Source organism: Vicugna pacos, chromosome 2 (assembly GCF_048564905.1).
Source record: "Vicugna pacos chromosome 2, VicPac4, whole genome shotgun sequence".
NCBI classification, from domain to species: domain Eukaryota; kingdom Metazoa; phylum Chordata; class Mammalia; order Artiodactyla; family Camelidae; genus Vicugna; species Vicugna pacos.
In genome coordinates, this window is record NC_132988.1 from 65,381,872 (window position 1) to 65,408,346 (window position 26,475).

Consider the following 26,475-nt stretch of genomic DNA (forward strand, 5'->3'; position numbering starts at 1 on the left):
ATGGAGCTTGTGGTTAAAGTGATCATATGCATTCAAATAAGAGCTGCTTAATAGCCGGTAATCAATGCATGGTTTAAGCCATTCACCCACACTTGGCTGAGATTTCCCACTAATAATCTCTTCTCAGTGGTGTGTAATTGAAAAGACATCTTTAGGAGAAAATATTTATTCTCCAAATGGAAATTTGGAAGAACTGCTAAGTCACTGATCATTTCCTTGTCATCATAAACAATTAATGTAATTGTTTGCATGGTACTCATTTAGGGATCTTACATTTGCAAGATAAAATGAAGCTTAGTCCTTGATTTCAAACACCTCTTAAATAGGAGGTGCTAAGTATATGAGATTTGACATTTTTAGAGTTTGCATGAGGCTGTTCTCTAGGAAAAAAACAATCTCATTTTCTCTGATAGGGTTTTTTCTCATAGACAAGGTTGAAATGCCCAAAATGTCCAAAACAATGTAGCTACGACTTCACTAAAGTTAAATACGATATCACTATTCTGAATATAATTTTAAAAATCATAATTTCCAACAGAATATAATCACTAAATATACTTTATAAGAAGGACCACTTTTTCAAAACTATCAAGGCATACATACATTTAGAACTTTAAACCTGCAGTAAAATTAGATTTGTTTACATGATCTTTTTTAATACACGAATTTAGATGAAATATTTTATATTTTAATAACACCATTGCCATAATAAGAGGAATATAGACATAATTAGATAGTTGTACCTAAAAAAAAGCAAATGAATTTTTCTTTTGTCAAGATAACTAAGCCTGATTAAAATAAGAAACCTATAGAGAAAAATAAATTTTATTAATGTTCTTGCAAAATCTTCAATAGGATACCTAACATGCTTATTGTTTAATGACATTATCATTTTGATAAATTCAGAGTAGCATTAGTTCATTTCCATGACAACAAATTTTAAGTCATCCCAGCTAACAACAACAACCATACTTCTCGTGTTTTGTTTCTTATAATCTTCTTACAATCTGATCTTGGCCCTATCAATAGTTTGGGCATTCAAATGGTTCCCTTCCTAGTCTTATCACGTCTTCATTGATTTTTTCAATCAAAATTGACTGACTCTCTGACAACCTGTTTACACTGATCTACACTTTTAACCCTTTCAGATCAATCTTCAAGAACCCGATATCATCAACAACTGCTTTATGTACAAGAAAAACTATTATTTGCAATCCAAATCTATGCCCTCCCTCTTCTTGGATAATAATAGTTGCAATACAATGTCTCTTTACCCTGCTTTTTCCTATTCTCTGATGCTGAGGTGTGTGGTAGAGAATTTGTTACCGGTGAGCAGTATAATGGAGTAAGGCAAAGCTACCCCACTACCACTAGCAGCCTTTCCCAGGATTTGCCTTATTAAATTCTAAATTCAGGTTACTTATTTTCTCAGTTTTTAACTTTCTTTTTGGCAGGTGGCATTGTTTCTAGAGAAATCCATGAAGACTTGGCCCAAATAAGTTCAATGTTATTTTGTTTGGGCTCCAAAGCTTTTGATTCTCTCTTTTGATTTCCTAACAAAATCATCCCCATAATGAGTCTTCCTTGTTTTCTCAGTACACTAATCCATTCCCACTTCCCAAATTGTAGAAATGTTAAGCTTCATGGGGAAAGGTATAGCTCAAGTGGTAGAGTGCATGCTTAGCATGCATGAGCTCCTTAGGTTAAATCCCCAGCACCTCCTTTAAGAATAAACTACCTCCCCCCACCAAAAAACCCCCAAAACCTATAAATGTTAAACTTTATAGATAAAAGAGAGGGATCGAGTCTGAACTCCATGGTTAAAAATAACTCCATACCTTTCTTTGGCTTTACCTAACTCCACTGTTAAAATCCTTCTTGTCTCTTCCACGACCTTGATTCTTAAAAATCTCAACCTGGGAGAGATTTTCATTTTCTTAGAGGCAGCTTAGCTTCTCTGCTACTTACCAGCCCAAATAGATAAGTCTTCTTGAGGGGAACAGATCCTTATACCTAAACTTACTGATATTATTAGTGCTATTTTAATCATCAGTATGTATCTTCTTTAACTCCCTATTAGATTATAATCCTTGAGAAGAGAGGGATTGGGCTTTGAAGTCATTTGAGTCACTCATTGTACCTACAGTACCCAGTACCTAGAGTGAAAACTCTTGATGCGTAGGAAGTTAATAAGATAAATTTTAAAATAGTGAACAAAACTATTATCCCCAAAGAGTTCTTGACACAAATATTCCATTATTCAGAATTAAACAGACTGTATTCTTAGTCTCTGGAGGTAAGTTTCCATGTATTACTCATCTTAGTTTCTGCAGAGTCTAGCAAAGCCAAGCACATAATAGCACATTCTTGCTGAATTATATCCAGAAGGTTTCTACATGAAGATCAAAGGGAATGGGTATGTAATAGATACTTAGTGCAAAGAAAAAGTCATTCTTAAAATGCTTGGAAATACATGTACACCAACTCAAGTAAAAATAAAATTCCACACTAAATGTAGGAGGAAATACATCCCTAAGATGTTTAATTATCTATTAATCAAAAACCTGCTTTTGTACTAAAATATTCGTGTGATACTTCTTTCCCTCTAGAAATTATGTAGGAAAAAATTTAAAAGTAGACAATTCTCAGGTGAGATTTTGTAAAATATACAGAAAATGACTTCACAGTCATTTTCTTTGAGATCAGGCTGATGGATATTGGCATACTTAGAAATTACTATTTGATAAAAAAAAAGTAAGGGAAGGAATATCAAATAGTCTGAAAAAAAACTAGTCACTGAACATGCCAACATTCTAAAACTATGTGGAATTTTACTATCTTTTAAAATGAGATTTTTCATTTGTATAGTTATCCAAGCACTCAAGCATATTGTGAGATACTACTCTATGGCTTTTTTCCCAGAATTGGTGAACCACATAAGCATTATACATTACTAATGGTACATAAATAGCAGCAAAACCTATTACGGTGATCAATTTATATCATATGTGTTTTGTCATAAATCCAAATCAGGATTCAAGGTATGAAAGTAAATAATCCACTACCAATATTACATAACTTTTCTGACTAATTACATCTATTCTTATCAAATCTATTAAGAAACTCTTCTAAATAGCATTTAATGTTCAAATTACAATACTGTCAATCAAACATGGGACTTTCCTTGGAAAGAATTTATTATTTTTCAAAATGGCACCCTAATCTGTATAAAATCAAGTGAAGGTATACTTAGACAGCTATTTTTAAAGTAATAAAAATTATTTTCTACATAATTCAGTTAAACATGCTTTAAAAAGAAGTATAGCTTCATCTTCTAAAGACCTATATTATATAGGTTTATGGAAATTTTAATTTAATAATTCTTCTGTTCATTACAAAGTAAATCTACTAAGTTCTCATTTTTTATTGAGTTTCAAAGGGAGAAAATACATATTTTATTTTCATTTTAAAATCACTAATTCTTACATAACTTGAATATAAAAAGTACATATTATGTGTATATATGTATTGTATGTGTATAAACATATACATTTACACATATTTGACAGTTCACAGTACTTTTGTGTGTTATTTTCTTCATAACAAGACTTTAATAGTGTCAGTTCTTTCATCTATAAACAAGGCAAGTTATTGCCTTCTTCTAATCCTGCTTTCAATATATGCTTTAGGGCAAGTAAATAATCTAAATATTTTCTTTGACATTTAAGAAGAAAAAGTTTTAATGCCATTTTTACTATTTTATGAAAAAAAAGAAGGTACAAGAAGGGTCTTCCAGAAATATTTCCAGACCCTCCACTCAGAGATGCTGCTAGAGATTTAGATTTTTTAGAACAATCACACTGGTTCCTGAAAACACCATTTTCTTGCCAAGCTCAATATTAATGAAAGTCCCCTGTGGAGTTTTCATGGAAAGACTAAGCCTTGTAGCCTAGTTCAAGTAAAAATTAAATGGCAATAATTCAATGAAGTATGGCAGCAGTAGAAAGAAAGTCTTTAAAAGCAAGGTTTAAACATTTCTTAAGGGTCTCCTGATGCTTCATCTCCCAGTAGACTAAAAGCAATGAGGAGTGGGGACTGATGTATTGCCCGCTAACCCACCATAATAGCATGACAGATGCTTCCTACCTGAAGGGGTCATTCCTGGGAGAGAGTGAAGAAGCGGGAGACTGACAGAATGCCCAGGGAGAGTATTGATCCACTGACTCTTTTCTGGTAACCATTACAGAGACATGAGTTGACAGTAATTAAAATGACTTACACACTGGGATGGTTTCAAACTCAAATCTTCGACTGAAGACACCATATCCTGCTGCTGTGCGTGCTCGAATTTGGAAGACATATACTGAAGCTGGTTTCAAGCCCTCTGCAGTTATAGTTGTCTCTTTAGATTTGATAATTGTATAGCTGGTCTCTTGGTCCTTGGATTACACATGCACATAGAATAAAAAAGAAGTTAATATATGCATTACTAATGACAGCAAAACTTAGAATCAAAGATCAGAAAAAGAATGAGAAACTGATAGAACTGCTATTAGTACAAATAAGATGTTCTAGGAAACAAAAGAAACCTACACATCCTAGATGTATTATTTATATAGAACCTTAAAGTATTTTCTAGAACTCGAAGAGGGTGGATATCTTCTCCACTCATTCACCACACTTACTTTGGGCAGAAATAGATACGTACAATTTTTAAATTCAACTTCCAGGAGATAAGTTATTTTACAGACTTTATTTTAGCACTGCTAATTGTGTGTGCATTTTTCTAATAAACGTTTTATTGAAGCACATCTAATGTGTTACTGGTTCACAGACAAAGGTGAAAGTATATCACATACTTCCAGGTAAGACCTATGCCTTTTATCTTTAGTGAATTTGATTTCTAGTTATATTTAGGGCTTGGGAGAAGGAATGAGTATGTTACTAAAGAACTTTAATTTCACATCACTAAGTCTAAACAAGGAGCTGTAAAGAAAAAATACAAATAAGCAACAATATATTTTTCCTTTTTAAAATCTTTCTATTTTTTCATATTTATGTGTTTGGGTTGAGTTAGCAGTGAATGGAAATGAAGTGGGGGAAAATGCCACTGGAAAGATAATTTTGGAAAGTGAAATAAAGAGGAACTGTTCCTATTTTGACTGTTAACAAAAGTCTAGGCAAACCACCTATAATTCATCATTACCTCTGAAGTTACCATGCTGAACATAAAATCTTGGGTTAATAAAGATTTAAAACACACAAAGTCCTTGTTTTGAATTTTTTCTCTCCTTATATTTTTCTGTGTGAATTCTTGGTTAAACTTGTTTCTTCCTTAAGGTCTTTCTACATTTATTAAATTTCTGATAGATACTATAGGATGAATTAAAAATAGGTATGCTTAGAGATTTTTTCCCCCTTGTAAAGAATTGGTCTTATAATAACTTAATTGATCACTGTAAACCGTTGTTTTCAGGGAATTTTGCCTTGACAGGCAGAAAAATGTATTGATTTTTAAAAAAGATCTAAGGGGAATAACATGTAAAGTATTTCTTTTTCCTATATGAGAAGAAAATTGAAAGCAAGAATATAGTTTTTTTTTCAAGCACTCTAATAGGCAATAAGGTTATTATTTAATCTCCCTAATGCCATTAAAATGTAAAACAAATGCAAATCACATCCCTTGTCCCTTGAAATTTACAGCACACCATGCTGTGCCTTTAGTGTGGACACTGAAATCATGTGCTAAACTACAGCAAGCCCATTTGTACGTTTATCCTCAGTTTTTTTATCTGTACAATTAGGGTAGAAATTGGTGCCTGGATTTCCTCATAGAAATGTTATAAGAATGAAACAAGGCAATGTATGTGAAGATATTACCCTAAAAGGTAAAGACCCTGGTTCTTGTCATACCTTAAAGACAACTGTGCAGTTGGCAGACAGTGTGTTGTGTAGCAAAAGATTTTAAAAGATTTATTCCAAAAGAAAAGAAAAGTACATCCCCAAGAGCAGGAGGCAGGCTGACCCAAGGGAGGAAAAGCGGAGGGTTTTGTCTCCCCTTTCTCTTATAGCCTCACTCAGAGGTGGTCTCTTGATTGATTGACGGCTGTTGTCCCTGGAATGCTTAGTCACGTTTGGCCCCTTTGCCCATGTCCTTACCCATAGTGTCCACAGAAAATCCCACGTGGGTGAGAGCTAAACTGCAATGTTATTTATAAAACAATGAACATTGGGTCGTGTCAGGTTAAGTCCTTTCTGCTACCACACAGTCGTGGCTGTCATGTTTTAACCAGTTTCTTGCTGACACTCATTCAGAAGAAGTAATGTCCTTTTATGCTGGAGGCGGGCATAATGCCATCTTCTGAACCATCCTCCCTCTCCTCCAACTATCTGCCTGATGCTTCCCCTTATCTATCTAACAAAATACTTATTAAACTATAGAGTATGTTTTAATTGTCATAACTATTATTTTTTGTCTAATTTGACACATCAAAGTCAACATCTAACCACATTCTATGCAACCACCAATACAATCTAAAATAGACAATGCATAAATATGCTTCTTTTAAAGTGGTTTTCCCATTCCTCATTTAATATGTTCAAGCATATAAAATTTTCTTAGGGTTGAGTATATCCAAATTTCTCTCTAGAGAGGTATAGTTTAAATTTTAATCCAAATAGGTTTTTCTGATTCACTCTACGTAAACAACTGATCTTTGTTTTCTTTTATAGGTTATGTGCCTAATCTTTAAGATGTTGAGGAAATTTTATTAGAGTTTTGCAAAGAATTTAAAGTAGGTAATTAATTCTATAAAATTTTACCTAGTAACGTCAGTCATTTTCTTCACTCACAAATATTTATTGATCCTCTCTTATCTACTCTATTACCCCTTCTATGTGGTAGGGGTAGAACAGTGAAAAAGCAGATAATTTCTTGATGTGTTCCTTTTAAAAGGGGTAAGTAGCTTCCATAAACCACTGTAGTTATTGATGGTCTGAGTACACTCAACTTTATGACTGAATGTGCAAGAATTTTTCCATAATATTATACCTTCCAGTACAGCTGTGATTGAATCAGTAATTTTCAGTAAGAAATGTTAAAATATATGTTCACTATTATTTGCATTTTGTTTAAAGGGAATTTGAGTTGGTGAAAAAATCTAATCAAAATGAAAGATTTTGGTGTATTTGGTATTATTAGAATTTTTACATAAAATATTAATTAACATTTATATGTAAAGTAAGAATTTTTTTTTTTTTACCAAAAAAGCATAAGAATATCAGGGTTAGAATTCCAGCCATGTTATTAACCAAGTACATGTGTAAATGCAGGTATGTAGCTCAACTTCAGTTTTTTTTCTTCTTTAAAATGGGATGAAATTATTTATCAAGGGTTTTGTTAGGACACACAGATGGAAACTTAGACAATATACCTAGCACTCAGAATAATCTTCTGAGCAGTTCTAGGTAAATTTGATTTGACCCTACAGCATGGTGGCAAATTCTTCTACTGAAAAGAAAAAAAGAATTAAAAAGCTTACATGATTATAACTCCTAACTACTGACAAAAAAAAAAGAAATTGATAATTTGGCCAAAAAGGAAAAAAATATTGCAAGGAAACTGGATTGCTGCTCCTTGAAATAATGTATAATCTAATATCATTTGAACAAAATTATAAAACATTCTGTCCGATTTATCTACTAACATTATGTAGGTCTCAGTGGTTCCTTATGGCAGGTCTAATTGTACATTGTCTCTCTGAGTTTGCTGAATACAGCATTTTTGAAGGGACTTAGCATAGCTTATATCAAAAGGATCAAAACCCATACAGACACATTTTGAATTATCTAAGTATATTCTAAAATTTCCTTCTGATCCACTCCTTTACATCATCTCCATACTATAATTTCCTTATATTACAAGACTATCTACACATCTTCAACACCCACAACCAAACGCTGCCAAGTCCTTGGTCAGGGTAGTGGCTTTTGCTGCCTTCATGCCCCAGCTGAGCAAATGAGCTACATTCCCCAGCTGCTTAGCAAACACTGTTCACATGCAGCGAGGGGAGGGCCTGAGCAGAAGGAGCCAGCTGGCAAACACCCTGCCAAAGGGCAGCTTCCCTTTGCCTCTGTCTTTAATTAAGAGATGGCAATGGGCCCATCACCATGCAGGAGCAGAGAGGCCCAATGACCTCTATTAGAGCAGGGCAATCACAGGCAGAGATGCCAGCTGGCAAATGTGTGAGTCCTGGAAAGCTCTGCCACCTGTGTCTGGCCAAGAGCCATCCAATAAAATGGTAGTGTCATTCTGAAGATTCAAAATGAGCTCTGGAAACCTATCAGGACACCCACCTCAATACATGGTATAAAAGCTCATTATCCTTTATTTCTTCCCTTCTGAAAGTGTAAAAAGAAAAAAAAACCTTTTGTGTATTTCATCGGTATGCTCAATAATTTTGCTTGTCAAAAAAGTCTGGGAATTAGTATCTTCACTGTGAAAAGGAAAACACTGACCAAAAGAAGGTAATAACTTCCTCAAAATTATATCTAAGAGTTTTTCTGTTTTTATAGCATGTAAGTAGGCAACTTGTTATTCATTTATTGAGGTTATGGATAGAAATCTTTTTTCCCAAATCATTTATTCTTATTTCAAATTATGTAGGTAACAGAATGTATTAATGTAGCATGAACTATAAAATATTAAACATAAACCAAATCTTACTGAATAAATATAACTTATACAATGAACTATAAAGAAAATATTTCAACATGGATAAAATTAATTTGAAGGAATATTAATAGAAAAGGACTCTGCCCCATCACTTATGGAGTAACTGTTTTAACAGAAGTAGTAGCTCAAAGGAAAAAAAAAAGATAAATCCTTGATTCTAATGAATATTTTGTATATGAGACTCAAGCATATGCTGGGAAGTAAAAGTAAAAACAATTGAAGGTTACTCGTAAGAGGAAAAAATTAGAACAATTTCCTTACAGATCACAAAATAAAACAAAACAAAACAAAAAACACCTCAGACATTGGTCCACTTAGTTGCTTCAGGTAAAGAAAAACGATGCAGGGAAATAAGGACTTGTCAAACTTTTAGTCTTCCTGTAGTTGAGCTTTATTTCATCTAAGATATGTATGTTTCATCTAAGATATGTTTATGTATATATTCAAATATATAGTTTTTGGTGTATAGTTACTTTAAGATGCCATTATGAATTCCAATTTCTTTTAAAGTCAACTTTAATTACAATAAAATTCTGAGACTTAAAAGTGTTTATAAAAGAACTCATGTCTAGTTTTGCATTAGTATACAGTAATAAGGTTTACCAAAACTTGAAAAAGGAATGTAAACCTTGATTTAACAAATTTTTTTTTGGATACAGCATTTATTTAAATTGTAGACTTCCAGAACTTGCAATTCAGTTTGGACCACTACTCCCAGAGAAACAGGGATTGGCGGGGGAGGTGGATATTAATATCATAACATTTTACTTGATTTACTCTATTTTTGTACTCTATTTATGTAAACTTTATCCCAACATAACTTTGTCTCAGAGATATTTTCTTAGAACAATCTTGGTGAATAATCTATTTGATAATATATTTTTTGAAATACCTTATAAGTATCTTCATTTATGTTTCCTAATAATCCAGTGGTTACATATAATGCTACCAGCAAGTCATTCCTAGAAAGACAACTATTTCAAAAATAACTGCTTTTCTATTCATCTATTTATAAAACCAATATATGAGCATTGTACAGATACCCAAAACCTAGAAAGAATATGTAGACAGCCCCACCCTCCCTGACATAAACTCTACTGTTTTATTCTCTGTTGGGTCTTTACACTGGTAATTGTTGACTCAGTGAGGAAAGAAGCAATTTTTTAAAATGCTATGAATTACTTCAGTGTGTTTCACTGTATTTACATACACTCTTTTATCTATGCATATATACAGAATGTTGAATTTTTAAGTAATTTTCATCAATGGGATATCGGTATTTCTCATGATACGTTTGCATTAGTATAAGGGGAGCCATTTATTCCCTCTTTCATTTCCAATGTCCTAGCTTGGACAATTTCTTGGGTATTGCAAAGTAAGCTTTTGAACTTCCTCCACCCATCTTCACTTTTTCTTAAAAGAAAAGGAGGATGTCTCTGGGAGTTTGGGAGAAGCAACTGGATAAGTGTGGCTGAGCCCTTCCTTCCCTTCTCTTTTGGGATTTGCTTCTCTGCATTATGTCAGCAATCTTTACTACCCTTGCTTCCACAGGAAAACACTTCTGGGTCAAGGTCTTCTACTCACCTCTTAGAGACTGGTTTGGGCACTCCTCTGTCTTTACCTGGTCAATTAAAACTCAAGTTGTTCTAAGTAGTGTATGTCACTCAGATCTAGACTGTACAAAAATCACAGTAAAATGGGGGTGGGAGTTGGAGCAAGACTCATGGTGTCTATATATCTAAGCCAAATACTACAGTCCAGCTTTAGAAATTATAAATTCATCCTTAGCTTCCATCTGTGTTATTCCTTTACCGATAGCTCATCTGGTTGTGGATTCAGAAAAGAGGGAGAGGGATGATTTCTGCCTTTAGATTGCAACAACTGTTACGGCAAAACATGTTACAGTGGACCCGGGTGCCAACTCAGGGAAGACGACGAAATCAAGAAAGTAAAGACAATGTGAAGCACGCATTTCCAGGTTTATGCCCTCAAATTTTAAAATAAACTGTATGCTACAGTGTTAGATTTTGATTACAGACTTTTTAAACTTACACAGTATATGTATATACCTCATCTGCTTATACTTCCTTAACAGTATAGGTATTATGCAGGTACTGGCCATGAGAATGTGTTTTCCTTGTATTACACTGCAGTCACTACTGAACATTAACAACTTCAGTGTTTGGGACACACTGAAGATGTCCTATGATGTCATCTTTTAAGCTGTGAACCCTGGTTAAGCTGATGCTAGACTACAGGCAGTATTCTGGCAGTGTAAACTATCTGGCAGGAGCAGAACACAAATAAAGTGCTCCCTGTACATTTCTAGCTTCCATAATCATGACTGCAGATCAATTGTCATTGATCTACACAGAAAATTGCAACACGCTTTTATTCAAATTGGATAACTGTAGTTGCTAAAATTAAAAAAGAAAAAAGAAAGAGAGAAACGATATTCTTTATTCTGTTAGTCCCACCTTTTCAAAGTATTTGATTTCATACTCCAGGATGATTCCATTGGGGCGATCTGGCTCTTGCCAAGACAAAGAGATGCTGTTTTTTGCAATCTTCCCCTTTTTCACATTGGTGACTGGAGAGGGGGCTGCAAAATAGTAATGCACAGTAGCATGATTAACAGGGCCTTGAAACAACAACTGTGTGTAGCGTATATTAGCATTCTTGAAAAGTGGCATAATAAAAATCTCAAATAATTAAATTTTGTTTAAAATTGATAGCAATTTAATTTTATATAAGTTTTTACAGATTGCAAAAACTTTAAAATATGTCGACTAATATTCTGAGAATTTTCCATAATAAAATTGTAGTCACATAGACTCTTAAGCCCACATTTTCTCTATAAAGTTTTGCAACATAAACTATCTTACTTTTTATAGAATAAAGATGTTCTTGATGACCTTATATATCTTCTATGTTTCTAAAATTTGTGGACTCTGTATAATATGTCACATTATGCTTATACATACATAATTATCTATATTGCCACTTTTTTTCAACATTAAGGCTTTTGCTTATCATTTCTTAATTTTGAAATCATATGGGTCCTATAATCATTAACACATTCATATTTTAAATATAGTGAAGGTTTTCCTTCAAAAATATGCTACTAAATATGTGGCATATATTGAAAACCATAGTAAATAAAATAAACATTTCCCTTCATTTCCATTCCCCCAAATATTTCATTAGAAATCACAATCACTTGTAGTGTTCATTGCTGTTTGCCAGTATCTATTAAATGACTACTTTTATGATGAAAAAAGAAAAAATAGTCTATTTTGGATATTTCTGAATATTTTGAATTCCTACACATATGACTATTTGATTCAACATTCAGTTTTATCAATCTGCTGATTATTTGTATAGGCTCTGGGTTTGATACCATAAAGAGGCCTTGACTAATATTTTTCTTGATGTAGATGGCCTTCATTTTTGTAGTGTTCAGCTTTTATAGAAGACACAGGGGAAAAAACCATCATAGACTAATAAATGGTGTATATATATGTATGTACGTATATATGTGTGTATTTGTAGGAAATAGAGAAGTAATATATAATATATATGTATATTATATATAATGTACATATAATAAGATAGAAAAGATGTGAGCAACAGTGAGTGGTGTATAACCAGAGGCTGAGACCTACATGAACGGATGAGATATCTGGTGAGATTAAAATTTATATCTGTGTTATACATATGAACATATATATATAGTTTCTAACTATTTTAACTTTCAGCATTGTTCAGACAAAATAACACACTGTAATTTGTCATGTTTAATTGTTTTTCCACTCCTCAGAAAATCAAATCAGAGGCTACAGACAGTAGAAACAAAGTTCAGAACTGTTTGGTGGGTACAACACGAGTGTGAAAAGCAGGCTGGGGAAGAGGCTCATCGTTTAAAAACAGAAACGAGGTCATGTCACGTCTCTGCTTAAAACCCTCTGTGCCTCTGTCTCACTGCAGAGTGTAACCTACGTGTGGACTGCAGACCAGCATCTACACTCCAACTCCCCGCATCCTCTCTGACCTCACCGCCTCCTGCAACTGTTCCCCAGCAGCTCTGCCCAGATGTCTGTCCTTAGGCACTTCAGACGAACTCGTACTCGTACTCGTGCCTAAGGATCTTTGTATTTGCATCCTACTGTTTAGAGGGGCTTCTCACCCTGACTTCCCCAGGGCTGTCTTCACCTCTGGGTTTCTCCCTGAGAGCTTTCCTGCCTACTCTGTCCCTCAGCCCCCCTCACCTCGCCATGTCCTCGGTTCCTTTAGTATTCTATTTTTCTCTTTATCTCTTGCACTTGTACCATCTGATATGCATCTTAATTCTATATTTGCTTTTTTCAGTCCTTTCAAGTAGAATGTAGTTTTTATGAAGATAGGGATATTATTTATTTCATTCACTGCTGAATCCCTAGATCTAGAACAGCACCATAGCAGAGGAGGGTCCAATAAATATGTATAGAGTAAATGACGGGTGGTAAAAAATCAAATATAGAGAAAACTTTTATTTTTAATTATTTATTCTGTCAACAAACTCATCTATGAAACTCAAGGATGAAGTATCTTTTAATAAAATTAAAATAGAGATAGATATAATCTATTAAAGCAAAATTAGTTAACTGTCTATTATTTTATGTACCCATAATAGAGTGATAATGACTTTCATACTGTAATTTGTAGTTATATTCTTCTAATCATAGAGCTTTGAGGTATTCAGATTCAGAGGTTGTATAATTTCAGCTTTATCCTCTTTTCTTAAACATGTGCAGTTCCACAAGTTTTCTGGAATACTATAGAACAATATGTGTAATGTGAAGGCAAAATTGTCTGAAGGTAGTTTTATTTTTTTTTTTACTGAAGTGTTGTTGATTTACCATGTTAGTTTCAGGTGTACAGCAGAGCAAATTTTATACATACATACATACATATATATATATGTATATATACACACACACACATACACACACACACATTTCCAGATTCTTTTGGATTATAGCTTATTAGAAGAAACTGAATATAGTTCCCTGTGCTACACAGTAGGTCTCTGTTGTTTGTTTTATATATAGTATAAACATAGATCAACACAGTGTATATGTTGATCCCAAACTCCTAATTTATCCCTCCCCTTCCTTTCCCTTTGGTAACTGTAGTTTGTTTTCTATGTCTGTGAGACTATTTCTGGTTTGTAAATAAAATTGTATCCTTTTTAAAGTGATTTCATATGCTATTTATCTTTCTCTGTCTGACTTACTTCACTTAATATCATAATCTCTAGGTTCATCCATGTTGCTGCAAATGGCATTATTTCATTCTTTTTATGGCCAAGTAATATTCCAGTGTGTGTATGTGTATACATATGTATAAACAAACATATATTCCAATATATATATATATTCCATTGTGTGTGTGTGTGTGTGTGTGTACATACCATAACCATTGTGTGTACACACACACACACACACACACACACACACACACACACACACATACCATAACTTATTTATTCATTCATCTGTCAATGAACATTTAGGTTGTCTCCATGTCTTGGCTATAGTAACCAGTGCTGTTAAGAACACTGGGGTGCCGGTGTCTTTTCAAATTAGAGTTTTCTCTGGATATATGCCCGGGAGTAGGATAGCTGGATCATATGTTAAGTCTATTTTTAGTTTTTTAAGGACCCTCCATAGTGTCCTCCATAGTGGTTGCACCAATTTACATTTCCACCAACAGTGTAGGAGGGTTCTAAAGGTAGTTTTGAAATTGCAGTTTATTTACTTTCATGGAAATTGTACTTGACTGGTAGTTATTACAGTCACGCTTCGGCATAGGTTCAAAGTCCCTACTGATGTCCTTGGGAGGGAAAAGTCATGCCATATTCAGTATTGTGGACAAAGTATCCAGAAGGCATGGAAACAGGAAAGAGGAAGCTATGGGTCCCCCAGTTCACCACAGTGTTTGTAGCAAGATATCAAATTTACTGAATTAGAAACAGTACCAGAGAATTAAGGAAGACAGTGGAATTTTTAAATGTATTTTGTTCAATAGTGAAAATCTTTACGAATTATCTTAAATGATAAATTACAGTCGTTTTCCCATTACCACTATATATTTATTGTATGATTCTTTAGTAAAAGATCCAGACAAAGACTACCTTTAAAGTTCTTCACTCATTTGCTATATTGCAGACATCCTCATTTTGATTGATATATTTCTTATAGATAGCTGTCAGTTTTCACTTAATAAATTGATGGTGTTGTCAATTTTCTATTTATAATTGCATTTAACATATATGCTCCATGAAGGCAGAAGTTAATTTGGTTTAGTTCACTGCTATATCTCCAGTACTAGAAAATTACTTGGCACACAGTTATTTCATAAATATTTGTCAAATGGATGCATGCATGAATGAAGGAGTGGGAAATACACACATCATCAGGTATCATTCAAAACTGAGTTTGTCTCACCTTACATGCATTTACTAGGATCTTATTAGTTGGGGATTTATGCTTTATTTAAGAACAATTCTATAATAAAATAATCAAGCATTTCAGTGTGAAGCTATCAAATAAATATCAACTTAGACACAACCAACTTGAAGGAAAATTCTTTGCAATTTACGTACATTCATCAAAGTTAAACATAAATTGTGTAGTTTTCAAAGACTGTTCAATTTAATAAACACTAATGTTTTCCAAACTTAGTTTCTCAGAAAAGAAAATAGAACCCTTTAAAACATGGTTCAGAATGGAAGGAGACCACTTCTCAGCTCAGAGTAGGTCAAGGATTATTTGCTCTACAATGAGACCATCTCTGCATCATCTGATCAAAGTGGGGACACTGACAGCTCCTGGGGACAAAACTATGATGCCCAAATTATGACTGGCAACACTATTTTCTCACTGTAAAGTATTTTACAGATCACATTTTACAGCATCAGGACATGTTTAATTTATCTCATTTATCTCCCTCACTTATACCTTTTACTCATTCTTTATCTGCTCGACCTCTTACGAAGTAAGCCTGGAACAAAATGAGAATGATGACTTAGAGCTGCCTGTAAAATTGTGCTAGATGATGGTAAATCATAAAACTACTACTGTCCTCAGGTAAGAAGAACAGAAATACTAGAGAAATCAAGTTGTGAACAGAACAAAATAATTCACAGAACTTCTAAGTTTCACCTTCTGTATATGTGGAAACATTTCAAAATGTTTCTGTATTGTAGCTTCTATGTTGGAGGTGAACTTTGGGTACTTATATAAGAAGCAAGATATTTATCTTTTAGTAACATTTCCCATTATGGACTAATTTGTCTGATTGAATTAAAAAATCTTAAATTGAGAATAGTTTTATATTTATAGCAAGATTAGGAAGATAGTACAGAGAGACCCCATATATCCCACACCTAATGTTCTCTATTAGAAACATCTTACAACAGTACAGCACATTTTATTAGTTGGAGATTTCACAGTTAATGAAACAATACTGATACATTATTACTTAAGTAGATATTTTATTGAGATTTCCTTAGTCTTTACGTATTATCATCTTCCTAGCACAGGCATGTCATATTACATTTAGTTACCACATATCCTTAGGCTTCTCTTGGCTATTTCTCAAACTTCGCTTGGTTTGATGACTTTGACAGTTTTGAGGCACACTTATCAGGTATTTTGTAAACTGCATCTCAGTTGGGATTGACTGGATGTTTTTCTCATGATGAGACTTGAGTTATGAGTTTTTTGGAGGAAGACTCCAGAGGAAGACTGCCATTTTCATTCCATCATATCAAGGCTATATCAGATCAATATAACTCATCACTGTTGGGTTCACCTTGATCGTTTGACTGAGGCAGCCTGATCAGGTTTCTCCACTCTCAAGTTATTCTTATTCCAGTTTTCAATAGTGTACTCTTGGGAATAAAGTGACTATGTGTGGCCCACACTCAAGGAAGGAAGTGTTATGCTCTACCTCCATAAGGTCAGAGTATCTGCACAAATTAATGTTTATTCAACCTTATTTATTTATTTAATCACTTCTTTATATCCATATGGAATATGGACACATGGATTTTTTTATACTTTGGCTTACAATCTAATACATTAATTTTTACCCAAGTTGTTAGAACTTTGGCCATTGGTTACTCTTTCAGTTAGCTACTGGGGTATGGCTTCTAGACCCTCTCAGTTGACAAAGCCAGGAAGTAAGTATGTGCATGTTAACTTGTGTATATCTATAAACATTCCTACACACAGCTATAGTTATATGTGTGTATACATATGTGTATATTAAGCTAAACATGAGTATACACTGATATCACCAGTTATCACATGGATCATTCTAGCCTCTTCACTCTAACTGATCTGCAACCTCCCATTTCAACAGTGACTCCCACGATTTGCCATCTACTTACTTAATTGGCTAATTCCAGTATATATGTCTAGTGACTAAAGAATTGCCAATCTGTGTCTATTTGACTTATGGATAATTACATAACATAGAAATCTCTAACATTTCAATGGTACAAGCAATGATATACAAAAGTCTGCTATCTGTTATGTGAAACAGTATGTTGTCCAACTTTTCAAATATCGAACCTAGTTTAGGGCACAGTGTCACCAGATGGGAAGGCATGCATGCCATGGCACAGACAGCTTTGATGTTGAGTAGAAATGGCTTCAAGTCCTTTGGCAAAGAGCCATTTCCTAGCTGAGTGACCCTGTTTAGAATACTTAACCTCTATGAATGCACGCTTTATCTTTAAAACAGGAACAATGATGCAAACTTTTTGTAAGATTGAATTCTGATTCTGTACTGCAATACCAAGTATAGAGTAGGTACCAATTAAATGCTGTTTATAGTAATATTAGTTGTAAATATTGACAATTGTTTTAGAAGACTTCAATAATAGATTCTCCATAACTCATTAATCCTTTCAAATTTTCATCAATCAAAATTAACTTCTGAATGCTGGATGAGATCAAACGGCAAAGCACCTATATGGTAAGAATTTTTACTTTTCCATGTCCAGTGAATTTCACAACTCTACATAAATAAATAGTTATAGGTAAATTTCCTTGATTATCACAGATTTTTTTAAAAAGCTAAAGTGTTTAATTCTAAGTGTTAAGTAAATGACAATAATTCACTTAATATAGACTGATGTCTGCCTCATTATTCAAAAGAAAGCTATCATAATGAAAACATGAAACTTAATCATGTTAAATGGAATATGAAAGTACCATTCATCAGTCCCTGTACCCAATGCTATTTGTGTAGACAAAAATAAACTATAGACTCAAGTATTGGTTACTTGTATTAAAAAAAACAAATAATACACCTTTATGCTTTTGACTTAGCTATGTAAAATTTGAATCTTAAATAAAGCACTGAGAAAGATAAGATAATTTTGAAATCTTTTCAGTGTGTGAGTCCACGAATGTGTTAAAACTTCTCCCACGGGCACTTCTTTTACTTTCCTCCAAAAAGTCCCTCCACGTGAGTAATATATTACCTTATTTATATATAAGTTTTCAAAAATACATGCATCTTATATTTAATTCCAAAGGTCAAAATCTGGCCAAGTGGATGGTCGATATCTTCCAGCTGGAAGCTAACACTCATCTGTGCCACATCCAGTTCATCATATTTAGGTGTTTCTTGTTATCCAGACGGGTCTGGGCCAGTTTTTCTTAGAAGTAAAGATTAGTAGACTTCTCTCCAGGAAATTCTGACTCAGGAGGTCAGACTGTGGACAAGGATTCTGTGATCTTTAAAGACTCCACTTGAATCACTTTATCAGTCAGTCATTTTAGGAAGCACTGAAGGCAAATCATACTAGAATCAGTACTTCTTTTAACAAAGTCATATAAACTTAGAAACCTGAGGCTGGAAACTGGATCGGTGTGGTTTTGCGAACTGCTGCTGTCTTAAACTTCTGGCTCACTCTTATTGCCTGTTATCTTTATCTCTGATACCAAATTTTCCTTTCTTCATTTGGAGATTATTTTTCTTACAGTTCACATTTTCCTGATCCTTTAGTATTTTTTCTGTAAATTAATTTGTTTGTTCATTTATACCTAATTTGCTTTAGTTCAACCAGACTATAATCTCCATAAAATTAGAAAACTCATGTGCCTTTTTCACTATTGCATGCTGAGGTTTTAGAACAGTTTCTGGATGATACTAGACACATAAAAATTTTGATAAGTAAAGAAGTGAATAAACAATTATCTGCATTCTGCTACAATAGGTTTGTTTGCTTTTTCTAGCGTTTTACATAAATGAAGTCATATAGTATATCCTCCTTTTGATTGGGTTAATAAGGGACATGAGTAACTGTTGGGACAAATAGATATGATCATTATCTTATTTGTGGTGATATCTCACAGGTGTGTAGATATGTTAAAAACCTATCAAATTGCACTCTTAATATGCAGTTTACTGTATGTCAACAATAAAGACACTAAAGTATATGTGCACTTGTGTGTGTTTGAGATGATAACTTCTAAGAACTTATAACTGCTTGTACGTTTGTTGAAGACAACATGATCTTTCTCCTAATCGGACTACCTTTAGTAAATCTCCCATGCCTTTAGTGATTTCTCTAAAAATGGCCATAATTAAAAACCACAAGTAAAAATATATGTGCCCAATGCCCGCTTTGACTACTTATCAATATGTAAATTAGTTAGAAAAGTGTAATAAAACAATATTAAGTTTTAATTTTAGGAAAGACTTGAATTTATTCTTATAGGCTAGCCATGATCCAAATTTAGTGGCTTTAATAAAAATTCTGTATAGATAATTAGTTCTTTGTTGCTTATGTAGACTGAAACATTTATTATCAAAATTAATGACTATAATCTCTTGCTAGAGATGTTACCTTTGTCTTTGGGCAGGGACATGGAGAGAATATGTCTGTAGGACATATGTACAACTAGGGGATTTCCAGAGTTTTGGTAAACGTAGAATACCCTTTAGTTTTCCCTTGTTGCCTACTCTAATCATTGCTCAGCCAAAGGAGAGGAAGTTCTGGATGATGATACTTTGATGATACAATATAAATGAAAGTTGTAAAAGTAAGCAAGCTGTAACACATTCTTAACTTAAAATCAATTTTAAAGCAAATAAATGGTAAATGTTTAAATCAATCCATGAGAAGTAGCATGAAGGTAAAATAAAATAGACGTGTGATCAAAATTATGTAGCCAGTGTGTCTGAGACAGACACTATATTGTCATCTATCCTCATATTATGAGCAAGCATTGGGAATATTGTGTCTATTCAAGTTTTCCTTATAAGTGTATTTTCACTTATTTGTTGTAGCAGAAAACATCTTTTATTAATCTACTAGCAAAACTTCCAAACTTTTAAAAGGCAGAATCATCTGATTTTACATTATCGTAACACCTCTGCTTCTTTATATAATTTTAGACCACCTTTTGAAAAATTTCTACCCCAGGGTAAAAAGCAAAAAATGATAGATCTCATATTTTATTTATATGGTAGTGTGCTTAGTGGGAGCAGGGACAACTCCTTAATTGCATGGTCTCCTTCAGAGTGCTGACTGAAATGGACTGAACTGATGTGGAAGCAATCAATCACCAAAGGAATGGTTAAAAATGTTTATATATAAAAGAGCTATCTGTTGAGCTCAGTTCATCCTGGAAGATTTTTTAAAGATTGTGTCTTTTTAAAATCCAAGTTATTTAAAAATTGGATTCCAATCATGCATTGGTACCATATGTTGGACAGTGATTTCCTCATGGTTGGTCACTTTGTGCCATTTCTGTTTTTATAATTAGGTGGGGAAACCATAAACATATTTAGAGCTCTTCCCAAAAGTTCAGTTTTAGCTAATGTTACTATTATTATTATTAAAAATATGATCCATGGAAAGTAATTTTTCTACAGCTGCCTCATATTAAGCCAAAGTTTAGACAGAATTTTACCTGTGTGGACATATATATGTGTGTATGTGTGTGGGTTTTAAAGAAATGTAGTTGGAGATAAGCCCTTATTTTATTATATTTTAATATATGTATATATAAATATACATATACACATACCTATTTCTATATATATGTATATGTATACACATAGAGAAAGTCATGTGCATCTTTTACAGCTAGTTTAATGAATCTACATATAATGATTACTCTGCCATATTTGCTTTAGAGTACCTATCTATCATTTGAAGACAAGAAAATAAGTAACTAGAATTCCTAAGGTAAATGAGAAATGTAGTTACTGATTTAAATTATAAACATATCTGAAATTGTCAAAATGGAAAAGTGGGGCAGATATTTTAAAATATAGACATGTCTATTGAATAGTATATCATATTTTACATTTCATATATGTAGTATATAAATTATACATATATATACTTATTCTATACTTAATATGTATTTATCACTAGGTTTTCACTTGATATCATCAGACTAAGAGAAATAACTACAGTGCATTCCTGCCACACCTGGTATCCATGGTCTCTTCTAAAAGAAAAAGGCATTTTTAGAGGTTTCTTTCTCATATAAAAACTCAATCTGCTCATTCAGACAAAACCTACAATCACTCCATCTTAAAAGCCTGCAACTGGATGTTTTGATATATGATCTCAGTGAAGTTTTGAAAAGACCATTCCAAAAAAACATGGCTTTAAATGTCAGTAGCTCTAGAGAGATGATATTGTCTTTAATAAAAAGAACCTATGAACTGAAATGTCCCATTATGTACAGTTTGTTTTTTTCAAAGACTTGAAAGTCATAGAGATATTGAAAATTAATTGTTTTCAGTAGAAAATAAAAGAAACTTAATTGCAATGAAGTAATTTTTGATGTGATTAGACTTAATGGTATTAATCATGTGCTTCAAATATTGTCTTGAAGTCATATTGACTTTGATGCTAATTAGAAAGGAAAAATGGCAATAATAAAAATAGAAAACTATATCAGCAGCATTTATAGTCAACATTTTTCTGAAATAATCATGCAAACTATAAAACAAGTATTAAATGTAACAATGTGTAAAATGACACATGCCTCTTTTTGGATTAACCTCATACCAAATAAACTACCACAGAATTTTTTTCCATTTATACTTCTTATTACCTATAACAGAATTTTTGGTACACAAAGTGGCCTTACTATCAATGACTATTTAACCTTAATCACAGTATCCCTCCTATGAGAAATAGAATTTAAACAATTTTTACAGTATCCTTTTAGAATAAAATGAAGTTTCATATAGGAAATAACATGGCACAGTTGGAAAACTTTAATCAACACAATATTCTTCATATACATTATATCCAAGGGAATATAGTCCCATATATAATTTTCAATATTATTTATCAATATTAAACCTCAATTCTAGGGTATGGCAATTAATTTTATAGGTGGATAAATAGTAATTAGGTCAATAAACACACTCTCATAACTCATGAATCTCATAACTCATGATTCTCGTAAGAAGAAATTAATCTCTTACAAATTCACATTATGTAAAGTCTTGTTAACCACAGAATAAGCCACTAACAATAATAAAGCCATTAAGTGGAAATTTTAATTCAGTTCTTAATTACTTCAAGATTTTCACAATATAAACTAATTTGATCCAGCATTTTAAAAAGCAAAATAAACACATTATAAATATAAACAACCTTTTTTCCCCTTTCTCACTTCCTAGTAATCTTATATAGCTATATAGCTATATAAGCAATAGGAATTATTTAATTCAACAAAAATCATGTTAATAAGTTATTTATCTATTGACTCTTCAAAGAACCAGATTAGATTTCTATTATACCATTAAAGTTCAATGTCATCATATCTCCATTCCCTAAATATACTCTCTCTCAGGTCACCTGACAAGATTCTTTTAAAACGTGAAGTTGTGCCAGTAGAAACAAGAAATTAAACTTCATGGCTACAAAACAACTAAGGAGACCTGAGCAGTACTTACCAACTGATCTCATAAACACCCGAATTACAATATTTTTAAATAGTAGGATCCCAGCAGCAACATGACAAGCAGTAACTGGAGAAAATACAAGATTGCTGATTACATCTAGTCAATCTTCTAAAGCCCAGAAGAAAGCCAAATCAAGATATTCTGTTCCAAATTAGTAATGTTATCAGATATTTAATTCTTCACCTTTTACCATGGGACTGATTTTAGTAAATCCAACTTTAGCAAATCCAGTTCTCCAAGTGATGGGAAATCTCAGTCAATGCCCAAGTTGCATGTGAGGCCTTTTTTTTGTTAGAGTGATCACACAGAGAAATTTCTAAAGCTAACAAAATATAGCACTATGTATCTGTCATCAGAAGCTCAAATCGGATGAGGTTTGTATATTTTGTTCCACTGGAGCAGTAGTCTGTCTTCACATTTGCCAGAAAAGAAAAATAAAAGTACAAAATTCAAAAATAAAAGTACAAAATGCGGAAGATGATGCATTTTGTAAAATTTCAGTTATTACTCAGGAAAAACTAAGTTCAAATTTTTACTTTGAGAAATGTTTAACAAATGTTGGCTTAAAACAAGAGGACAAATACATTCATGGACGAATAGATGGATAAAGGAGCTACTGTAATTACCCGACAATACACTGCATTTATAGTAAACACTATGTGCTAGATACTTTGTAGTCTAAGTACTTTATACACATTAACTCATTAAATATTTCTAACATCCCTAGAAAGTCTCGACAATTATCCTCTTCTGAAGCACAGAAAAGTTAAGTAACTCGTCCAATCAACCCACCAGGGATTGGTATACCTAACCAGTCTTGCTTCAAAGTTTGTATTATTAAGCATTACACCCTAGAATAATAAAAGAATCCCTCAATAAGAGAGATGTTACACTTGAACATCAGATTATGTTTACGATTACTCAGATTACCTAATTTTTACTTTACATAAAAGATTAGGCAACTCTTTGCTGTCATATATACTGTATACATTCTGTGATGCATAATTGTGTCTACTCTGAGTTGTATTACTTAAAGCAATGGTTTTACAATCATTTAATCTACCATAACACACCTAAAACATAGTATTCGAAAGTATGAGAGCTCCCGACATACACTCCTGTACTGATGAAACCTCAAAATGGTCTTCTGGAAATAAAGCCTAAAGATAAATCACACTTTTCACAACCATTTAGTGTACAAGTAGTGACTGCTCTCCATGTGTTGCACCATAGATAAGATGAACTACAGATTTTGAACAATTCTGTACCACTCAGATAAGCATATGTAAATTATTTGAGGCAAATATACAGATAGCCATGAATATCTTCTATTTACGTAGATTGAAAAACACAAATTTCACAAACTGTGATACTTTATAGCTAATAAATAATAACCTGCAAGGAGCTTTAGACAATAGAACGTGCAGCATCTGCACTGCAGAGATGTGAAGGACTCCCGTAAATCTCCCCTTCAATTGTCCCCTCACATCCTTTTCCCTCAAACTCAAACCCTCTCTCCATATCTCAAAACTTTTCAAGAGGCTCCCAGAGCAACAGAAGAGTGGTATCAGAAACCCTCTTCATCCCTTCCCTCATTCCCTCCTTTCCTAGTATCATTGAAAAACTACTATGTCAGAGACTAGTGACTTAGCTGTGGCATAAAACAATTCCACATGTCCTGGCAAGTGATCATGAAACTGAAACTATTAAAAATATATTGTTTGGGAAAATATTAGATACCACAGATATAGAATATTAGACCATTTCTCTCAGACTCTATTTACATGCCTCCAGCCTATGTAACTGTTGAGTATAGGGAGTGGCCTCTTTTATTTTAGTATTCTCTGTAACTAGACAAAGAACCAACAAAAATGATCCAATCAATCAAGAAGCCAACAAAATCAGAAACTGCTACAAGATTATTTCTGACAAGAAGTGAAGATGCAATATCATCATGAAAAGCATAATGGAATCTTGGTTTTTCAAATCTATGAGTAAAAACTGACGAATGCCATTTTACTATATGGGAGTTTTTATTTAAAAGTCATAAGGGAGTAAACTTGAAATGAAACTTCATGACATTATATTAGAAATTTGACTCTCTCATAAAAATGAAACAAGGGATGGGAGGGAAGAGGGTGGGAAGGGATAGACTAGGATTTCAAAATTGTAGAATAGATAAACAAGATTACACTGTATAGCACAGGGAAATACACACAAAATGTTATGATAAATCACAGAGAAAAAAATGTGACAATGAGTGTGTATATGTCCATGAATGACTGAAAAATTGTGCTGAACACTGGAATTTGACACAACACTGTAAAATGAGTATGAATCAACAAAAAATGTAAAGAAAAAAAAAGAATAACCAATTCTTGTGAATACAAGGAGAAATTGGGGCAGGTGAAAATTACTAAATATTGTGATAAATATAATTTTAATGCACTTTTCAAAGACATGGTTCTACCTAATTGACCATTATAACATCATGTTTATAAATGTAGAAAATTATCAGAGATATAGAAGTAAAACATGTTTGTGATCCAACAAAACCATTCAAAAGTACAGGAAGCAAGGTTTATTTGTACCTCTTTATAATGAATGGCTATAGTTAATTAGTGGAAGCAAAGTCTGCATATTTTGCATACCCTAGTGGAGAATGATCTTAACTATCCCCAGTTTGCTGTGTTGAGTACTTGTTTCAATTAAACTCTTCATCATTTTCTTTTATTCATTTGCCATTAGTCCATTATTTATTACTTCCTACAACTGCTGTTGTACCTGCCTGGAACAGATCATATCTTATTTTTTGAGAAAGTAGGTAAAAATACTAAATAAATTCATGAACTTATATATGAGAAATATATTTATAATATATAAATACATATGTAAATATATTTAGTGCCTCTATGTTTCAAGTACAAATAGCTCATAAGTAATGGAGTTAGAATTTAAACCCAGAAGTAGTTGAGTTTAAAGATATGTCATCAGCTGCTTCTACATATAATGAAGTGTTTAGTAAAATTAATTTTAATAAGATGCAATATGTGTATATATATATATACATATATCAGTATATAATGATTTTTACCTTCTGATTTCAAAGCATCATATAAAATTAATTCAGTATTTAACCTACAGCAAAACAAAGAAATATTAGGTAAAATTTGTGACTGAAATAGTTTCTTCTTTGTTCACTAAAAAACTCCATGGTATTATTTATTTTTAACATTGTTTTCTATATTCGGGGGACTTTAAAAATGTCTTTAATAATATAAATATGCCCCTCAATCTGCAAAAATAAAATTCAAACGCTTAAAAAGCTTAACGTACTTCCATTTGTTTATTTTTGCTTTTGTTACTCTTGGTGGAAGAGATAGATCCAAGAAAATATTGCTGAGATCAATGTCCAAGAGTATACTGATTATGTTTTCTTCTATGAGTTTAATGGTTTCAGTTCTTACATTTAAGACTTTAACCCATTTTGAGTTTATTTTTCCATATTATGTGAGAAAGTGATTTAGTTTCATTCTTTTGCATGTAGCTGTCCAGTCTTCCCAACATCATTTATTGAAGAGACTACCTTTTATCCATTGCACATTCTTGCCTCCTTTGTTGTAGATTAATTGAACATATAAGGATGAGTTTATTTGTAGGGTCTCTATTCTGTTACATTGATTATGTGTTTGCCTGTATATCAGTACCATACTGTTTTGATTACTGTAGCTTTGTAGTAT

The 26,475-nt window shown here is 32.9% G+C and overlaps 1 protein-coding gene across 10 annotated transcripts in view; it reads right to left on the reverse strand.

The window, feature by feature from the left end:
• Positions 1–26,475, reverse strand: part of EPHA5 (EPH receptor A5) — a 417,840-nt gene that overhangs the window by 73,264 nt on the left and 318,101 nt on the right. For all 10 annotated transcript variants that reach the window (XM_072940770.1, XM_072940769.1, XM_072940771.1 and 7 more), the window contains 2 exons: positions 11,212–11,336; positions 4,280–4,439 (listed from right to left, as the gene is read on the reverse strand). In XM_072940770.1, the coding sequence (XP_072796871.1) occupies positions 4,280–4,439; positions 11,212–11,336 (285 nt within the window). The remainder of the gene's footprint in view (positions 1–4,279; positions 4,440–11,211; positions 11,337–26,475) is intronic.